This window comes from Amblyomma americanum, chromosome 1, assembly GCF_052857255.1.
Source record: "Amblyomma americanum isolate KBUSLIRL-KWMA chromosome 1, ASM5285725v1, whole genome shotgun sequence".
Taxonomy (NCBI): Eukaryota; Metazoa; Arthropoda; class Arachnida; order Ixodida; family Ixodidae; genus Amblyomma; species Amblyomma americanum.
In genome coordinates, this window is record NC_135497.1 from 455,032,503 (window position 1) to 455,041,123 (window position 8,621).

An 8,621-nucleotide genomic window follows, 5' to 3' on the forward strand; every position below is an offset into this window, starting at 1 on the left:
ATCTGGTCACGTGGAGGGACGCGTGACAGTACCCAGGTTTCACTGCAGACCTTCGCTTCAGCCAGTTATGCGCGATTTATTGCGTCAACGAAGAATTATAGTTCTTTGCCGCTAATATCATATCTCATAATAATATTGTTACGGGCAATTTGAAGGAGAACCTCCCGAGACGAGACTTAAAACTGTGTCGGTCCCTAAGTGGTTCGAGTACGCGAGCGGGACCGGAACATCTTCTTTCTCTACAGATGCACGCGCTTCTTGTTCGTCCACAATGGGACGTGTCACTGCCTCTTCTTCTGCAGCATCGCCACGATGCGGCTATGAAATAAATATCAGCAAAATACAGCTGCAGTGAACCGCTGTTTAGTCAGGGAGACTGTCGTGGTAAGGCTTCATGCGAACAATGTGCACGACTTCAGTACGGTACGACCGGCGCGATGAGCAAGCCGCTTGACGGGAGTAACTGCTTACGTGACATCACTGATGCGGCGCACTACTTCGTAAGGGCCGAAGTTTCTGCGCAGCAACTTTTCAGAAAGACCGCGGCGTCGAACAGGTGTCCACACCTACACCAAGTCTCCAGGCGCGTAACTGACGAAGCGGCGTCTGAGGTTGTACCTAGCGGCGTCAGTCTCCTGTTGGCGGTTAATTCGCAGGCCTGCCAATTGCCGCGATTCCTCAGCACGCTGAACGAAGGTGTCTGCGTCGAGGTCAGCGTCAGAGTCGCAGTAGGAGTCAACAGGCAACATAGCATCCAACGGAGTGGTCACTTGACGACCGAAGACAACCTAAACGGCGGTCAGTAGGGATGTATCCTGCAGGGCGGTGTTGTAGGCAAACGTTACGTACGAAAGAATGGTACCCCAAGTTCGATGCTCGACGTCAACATACATAGAAAGTATGTCGTCTAGACTGCGGTTGAGTCGCTCTACCAATCCGTTTGTCTGTGGGTGATAGGCCGTAGCACGTCGATGACTGGTGTGCGTCAGAATCATTACGGAGTGGGTTAAGCGGGCAGTTAAAGCAGTTTCCCGGTGAGTAGCAACAACGGCGAGGGCTCCATGACGCAGGACAATGTTGTGTACGAAGAACTGCGCCACTTCAGCAGCAGTGCCTTTGACAAGAGACGTGGTATCAGCGTACCGTGTCAGGTAGCCGGTGGCAACGACGATCCAACGCTTTCCAGATGAAGACTTCGGAGAAGGGCAAAGGAGGTCCATGCCCACTTGGTGAAAAGGGGTCTTCGGTGGTTCGACGGCGTGAAGAAATACGGCTGGTTTCAACGGAGGAGACTTGCGACGTCGGCAGTCACGGCATGTTTTTACGTAGGCCCGCACTGATGGCAGTAACCTGGGCCAATAATACTTCTGCTTAATGCGCGCCAATGTACGACTTACTCTGGGATGGCCGGCGGAGGGTGCATCATGACAGGCACTCAAAATATCTGGCCGCAGCTGTGATGATACGACAAGCAGGAACGCTTCTCTATTGCTGGAAAAGTTGCGCTTGTAGAGAGCACCAGATTGTGAAGTGAAGGTTTGGAGCCCAAGACGAAACACATGCGGGATGGGAGCGTCGACACTTTCGAGGTAATCGATGAGGGGCGCGAACTCCTAGTCTGCGCTCTGAAGCTGTGCCATTTTAGTGGTACTAATAGCGCTCAGGAAAGAAAAATCATCGGCGTGTTCCTCGGGACCGATTGTGATATGCGCACGCGACAAACAATCCGTATCCTGATGCTTACGGCCCGACTTGTAGACGACTGTTAAGTCGTATTCTTGCAAGCGTAAGCTCCATCTATCCAAGCGTCCTGAGGGGTCTTTGAGGCTCACCAGCCAGCATAAGGAGTGGTGATCACTTACCACACGGAAGGGTCGCCCGTAGAGGTACAGCCGGAATTTGCTGATAACCCATATCACTGCAAGGCACTCTTTCTCAGTCGTAGAATAATTGGTCTCGGCGCGCGTAAGTGTTCGGCTGGCATAACTGATGACCCGTTCTGCACCGTCTTGCCACTGGATCAGTACCGCACCAAGGCCGACATTGCTGGCATCAGTGTGGATGTCCTTGGCAACGTATTAATCGAAATGGGCGAGTATCGGTGTACGTTGTAGACGGTTGCGAAGCTCAACAAATGCAGCCTCTTGGTCGCTTCTCCGCACGAAGGGCGTGTCGTCTCGGGTCAGTGAGTTTAACGGTTCGGCGAATCGCGATAAATCTTGAACAAAGCGCCCATAATACGAGCATAGACCCAAGAACCCGCGAACGGCCTTCTTGTCACTTGGGCGTGGAAAACCGGAGACGGCAGTGGTCTTGTCAGGGTCCGGGCGAACATTTTGTGCGCTGACAACGTGACCAAGAAAGCGAAGTTTTTCAAAGCCAAAATTGCATTTCTCGGCTTTCATGGTGAGTTGTGCGGATTTGAGTGCTTGCAGCACAATGCAAACTGCTCCAAGTGTTGGTCAAACGTGGTCGAAAATTTAACGACCTCGTCCAGGTACACCAGGCAGGACTGCCACTTCAAGCCGGAGAGGATGGTGTCCATCATGCGTTGGAACGTGGCCGGTGCTGAGCACAGACCAAATGGGAGCACCTTAAACTCATAGAGGCCGTCGGGCGTCACGAAAGCTGTATTCTCCTAGTCTCTTTCGTCCACTTCGATCTGTTAGTACCCACTTTTAAGATCTAAGGACAAGAAATATCGGGCGTCCCGCAATCGGTCGAGCGCATCGTCTATCCTGGGCAGTGGGTAAACGTCCTTTTTGGTCACGGTATTAAGTTTCCGATAGTCAACACAGAAACGCAGAGTGTTGTCCTTTTTTTTACAAGAACCACAGGCGATGCCCTTGGGCTGGTGGATGGCTGAATGACATCGTCCGCAAGCATTTCGGCAACTTGATTTTCAGTGGCTTCTCGCTCCATCGGCGAAACACGGTAGGGGCGCTGGCAGACGGGTCGCGTAGTCGCATCAATGATGATACGGCGCTTGGCGAGTGGAGTGCGGCCGACCTTCGAACACGTAGCGAAACAGTCCGCAAAGTCTGCCAAGAGGTCCGATAGACGATCCTTCGGAACAGATGCCAAGGCCGGATTTATTTTGGCTGACTGAAGAGCTTGGTGTGGGGCAGCATTATCTGGAGTGGGTCCTCCCACGGTGCACAAACCTGGGACCTCAGCAACGTCGTGAAGGAAGGCAATAGCCGTGCCTCTGAAGAGGTGCTGATATTCGTTGGAAAAGTTGGTCAGGAGGACGTTGGTACGGCTGTCACGTAGTTGGACGAGACCTCAGGAAACAACAAGGCCCGGCTCAAACAGCAGTGGAGTATGGCCATCTGCCAGGCCATCGTAGTCGTGGAATGGTCGTTCCGCACGAGCACCAGGACACTGTACCGCGGCGGCACAGTGACGTTATTCTGGACAATGCGGAGAGCGTTGCTGCAAGGATCTCAGGAGTCAAAGCGGGCCACGGCCTGTTTGGTCGAGAACGTGAGACGTGTCCGTAAAGCCAATCGCAGCACAATTCACCTGCAGAAAGTCGATCCCCAGAATTAAATTTCTGGAACACTCAGAGAGCACGACAAATTCAGCAACGTACGTGAAACCACAAATTTTATCCCGAGCCGTGCACTTGCCAACAGGGGAAATGAAGTGGCCTCCAGCGGTGCGCATGGGGGTCCCCGTCCACGGTGTCAGAACCTTTTCAAGGTCTCCAGCAAAGGCACGGCTCAGAATGGAATAATCAGCACCGGTATCGAGCAGCGCGGTAACCTCAGTGCCATCAACTATCACCCCCAAATCGGATGCAGCGTATCGGGTACTGTCTCTGCCTCTCTCGGTCCAGGTATCGTCGGCTCGATGGTTCCGCGATGCAGGATCTTGACACAACTCGACGTCAGCGGCCTTGCGCGCAGAGGTCGCTGGTGTTAGTTTTCCCGACGAGGCCTGGGCGAGCGACGGCCAGCTGAACTACTCTGGCGGCCGGGGCTGGACGCACGATAGCGGAGAGGCGAAGGCGAACGGTACTCGCGCCTTCCAGAGTAAACAAGGTTCTGGCGCGCCCAGAGATTCTCCGCAATATCAGGCGATCGCTCTCCGTTATGAGGACAAGGTGCGACAGGACGGAAACCGCGAAGACCCAATTGGCGGTACGGACATGCTCGTAGAGATGACCGGGCTCCCCACAGTGGTAGCAGAGAGGCCTACGGTCCGGTGTACGCCACAAATCTGACTTCCGAGGACGTGGCTGAGCTGTAGAAGAGGCAGTTGCATAAAATGGGGTGGTGCTACTTACAACAGACGTCGAGGGAACAGCGGAGCCAGGTGCGGTTGTGTGACATGTGCGAATGCTGCTCATGGCAGGTGTCGGAATAGCGGGACCGTAGCCAGCCGAGCGACGTACAACGGATGCATATGTGGGTCGGGCATCGGGCATATCTCCCCTAGGCCTCGTGCCGTTGCTATGCTTCGCTTGATGCTATCATACCAATGTATCAGCGTAAGGCAAGCTTTTCTCGTTTTACCATAACCTCACGTTCATGTTCAATTCACAGTTTCTTTAAATGGGCACGGACACAAAATTTCGAACGAAACGATGCGATTTGTTTTGTGGGCGTAACGAAATGCCTTCTAGCATGTTTCTGCCGCAGGCGTTGAGTGGAACATAATTGAGTATGATTTTGAATGTTGTCCGAGGAGCCGCTCGGCCTTTCCACCTACAAATAATAACCTCAGAGTGCACTTGCCCCAATTTTATTGACGTCACAGAACCCAGTGCTTGTTCACAGGAAAAACCAGTACTTGCCGGTGACGCCGACAGCATCAGTATTGTGGTAGTCCATGCAGGTAGCCGGTCGACCGTTATGTCAAGGTGTTGAGCGCTGGCGCCAACCGAGACCGAAACTGGCGGTACAAAATCATTGTAATTAATTATTAACCCTACACACTGCTGTTAGGACCTCATTTTCGCGATGACCAGGCGTACAGACCCCTTTCAAGGTGAAAAACTGACACCATGAACTTTGTGTTTCTACCCCTTTTAAACAAGAACACGGACCACAGGACATGAAAGCTAGGTTAAACAACACAAGCTTTGGTTTGCAATAAACGCTTATTCTGCCAATGGTGGGCAATAAAAATAAAGGCAGACGGAAAGATGATCTGGAAGGAACGGAGTTATGAACCACGAGAAAAAGTTGCGAAGGAACACAAGGTCTCAGAAATCGCACTGCTAATCAAACAGGCTGTGAAAAATAGGCTCACGTCGAAAACCGGGGGGTAGGATTACGGCCACCGAGGAAGTGTGGCTTGATGCAGGGCCCAAAAATATGGCCCTACATAAAAACAACCTTCATTCGCGCTGAACATGATCTCGAGGAACCGGAACCAGAGGCTCACAAAAGACGACGACGACCGTCGAAGGCCGGAGGCGGGACAAAAGAAGAAGAAGCGCTGCTAGACCTGTTCGATTCGACCCTTAAGAGGACGAAGAATAAGAAGATTCGAACCAGGATGAGGCCGCCGACGAGCCCTAGCACTGCCCAGCGAGGCTGGCACGGCACATTGTCTCCAGAACCCTCAGCCTCCTTTCGTGACGACGCCGTCGACAGCGTCAAGCCCGAGCAAGGCATGGAGCCGACCACGACGCCCCTCGACGAAGAGGAGTGCCCTGTCGACGAGTACCTGGTCTCCAAGGAGGTCATGCGAGGCATCCAGAACACGGACCCCATGTGGTTCGGTGCGCTGACGTCGGGCCCGCAGTCCGTCAAGCAGAAGAGGTCCCCACTGGAGGCCAACGTGCTGGCCGGCCAGAGGAACGCCGCCGCAGAGTAGAGGCGGATCTTGAAGAGTGGCGGATACGTGTTCCAGAACCAGACGTTGCCCCCACCGTTTAGCTCTGGTGGCACACTCTTCCGCTAGCCGCTCAACTTCTACCGGTGAGCTTCCGTTTTCTGCTTGCCTTACTGTTGCTTTTCCTATCTTTTCTTCTGCTGTTTTTTCTTTAGTATTTGCTACCTGCTTCCAAGCACTCATGCTCCGCTGCTTTTCGTCCATGCAGACCGTGCCTCTGCTATCCTCTGCTTGGCCGTGGGGACACTCGACATCCAGGAGGACTTCGCCATCATGACCAACCACGAGAAAACGGAACGCTCATGGACTGGCTTTTGTGGCGGCGCACACGACGCCACTGCGCATGCTCAGTACTCAATATTCATTTCGAATCATTAATTGATCGATTGAGAAGTTGGCGTGAAACCTTCCTAAACCACACACAATTACTGAAATGTTGCTTGTGGACACTAGGTGCGACTAATATGCTAATACTATTGACTACGTGATTGTAAGTGGCCCTATAAAATAAGAATGCATTCTTGAAAATTTTTCAAAGGCTTTCTGTCAAATAGTTTGCCTTCATGCTCATTTACACTGACGTAATTGGCCCCTGACACATGAAGTCGAGAGAAGTGCACGTGCGCATTAGTTTGCGCCGTCGTATTACTGATAATCTTCCCGCGCATAGATGTGTTTAAGCTCTCTTTCTCTATTTACATACTCCTGAACCTTTCTGCACAGTGGACGTCTGTATACATGAGCGGCCAATTACAGCGTATTATTTTCACGCCGAAAAGTAAATCCGCTTTGGTTGTTGTGCATTCGACCAGTTTTTACGAGTTATCGCAGATTTACGCTCCCACCGTGTACAAAAGCGTCGACGTTCGCTGGCGCGCAGCAGTGGCATGTTTTCGCACTAAACCGCGGCCAACGCTGGAAATCCAGCTCGCGTCGTTCGACACTGTGTGCAGAGCCGAGGCCTTCGCCCACGAGAACGAACCTCTCGCGCCGGTGTCGGGAGAGCGCCTCTGTTTTCTCCTTTATCTCGCTTGATACAATACCGGAAGAAAAAGTTGCGGCCAGGCTTCAGAATAAATATGGTCTAAATTGCTTCGCGCTCAGGCGGCCCGAGTAAACGCGTAATATAAGCGAGAGCCGAATGGCGTGACGTCAAGGAGACAGTTCCGCGAAGCACGATCTGGCGCGGCTTGACGTCCCGCGACCGGCAACGCCGTGGCGCTTTCGAAGTTCACGCGCGCTCGTTGATGCCACGTTTCGTGCGACGCGCACCGTCTGACTTCCAGGAACCACGACGGCGTCGGGACTCAAACTACGTTCCTCGAAGTCGCGAACAGCCTACGCTCCTTGCGTCAATGTCGTGCACAGGGATCAACCTGCTTTTCCTTGCGCAGCCATCGTAAGTTCGTTCCTGTGAATGCCTTTCCTGGCTCAAAAAAAAAGACGGAAAACAAAAGCGCCTCCTTCTTTTTACTTTTCACCGTGTCCACTGGGAGCGCCATAGCCTGGCATCGGTCCGCAGCCGTGCGCCGCTAGTGATCTCTTCGACGTGCGCCGCACGTGGTGTCAGCGTGCGGAAATCTGCTCGCTGCCATTGTTCGCCAATTGCGGCTTGCGCGACGCTCTTCTTAGGCAGGGATGCCACTGGCCCCCGAAAGGGCCGCTCCCTTCGCGGCGTTTCGCGGATCACTCGCGGGCGCGTGGCGGTGGTGTTCGCCGAACAAGCCGGCCTCAGCTGGTGCCGACGTCGACAACATGCCCTCCGTAGCCCCCATGTTAACGGCCAATGGTTATATCATGTGGGTGCCTGCGTCGATCAGATACGCTCTTGTCTAAGGTGCGCCTCTCGGGCACCCGAGGATTCTTGCGTGACTAAGTGCGATCAGTCAGCACCAGCACTACTGTTTTCAGTACAGAGCGTCCGCAAATATTTTATGCCGCCTGTAATATTATCGGTCGTACAGTGGGTTTTAGTGCGAAAAGCACTACTTCACTAGTAAAGCTGAAAAGTGGAGAGTATATGTGAAGCCTCAACCTTTGACCTTTGACGGAGCGCCAGCGGCGGAGTCCTGGCGCAGCTGCTCCGTCAACGCGCGCAACCGGCACGGCTGCAGATAGGATTTTGCATGCGGATAATTGCCTTTGAGGCGGCGTTTCCTCAAGGGCTTTCGCACGTCCTAATCGGTTAAACTGCGGTAAAACCCTAGCATTTTTTTAATCTGTACAGATTTTGCCTTAAAAATCCACGATAGATAACAGTTTGGTCTCTGCAGACGGATTGTACGGTATGGAAGACAAAATGTCCGTAGTATTATGTTATTAAAACTCGATTAGCTATTTAGTATTAACTAATCAACTGAGTCGCGAACAGATCACCTTCGCTGGCCACTGCATTAGGAGAGGAAGGAGCAGGTAAACTTTATTAAAAAAGATATCTTAGGCGCGGGTTGGGTGGTGTTCCACTCCCCGCGGTGGGCTCCAGGTGGCCGACCGACGGTGTCGTTCGGCGACCTCTTCGGCCCGCTCCGCGACTCAGAGTTGAACCTCCGGATCCAAGCTGAGCAGCGCGGCCTCCCACTGCTATTGGGTAGAGAGCTCCAGACTCTTCGATGACTTGTCTTGGTTATACATGGGTATAGGATGTGTGGTGTGTCTGCCCTTTGGTGCCCGCAGAGAGAACAGAGTGGGCCGAACTGCCCTGGGAACCATGCGGAGTACATGTACGGACTGAAGGAAGTGTCCGCATGGAGCTGCCGCCAAATGACTGGTTGTGC

At 53.0% G+C, this 8,621-nt stretch overlaps 1 protein-coding gene across 1 annotated transcript; it reads left to right on the forward strand.

Moving 5' to 3' along the window:
• Positions 1-5,508: 5,508 nt before the first annotated feature.
• On the forward strand, positions 5,509-6,143 carry LOC144125837 (importin-7-like). Its single transcript, XM_077659562.1, has 2 exons — positions 5,509-5,933; positions 6,056-6,143. Exon 1 carries the CDS (start codon positions 5,509-5,511, stop codon positions 5,827-5,829), a length of 321 nt encoding a protein of 106 aa, XP_077515688.1. The 3' UTR covers positions 5,830-5,933; positions 6,056-6,143.
• Positions 6,144-8,621: the final 2,478 nt, after the last annotated feature.

Excerpts from the sequence above, each read along its gene's own strand:
- LOC144125837 (XM_077659562.1), top strand. The coding sequence starts at position 5,509 with ATGAGGCCGCCGACGAGCCCTAGCACTGCCCAGCGAGGCTGGCACGGC.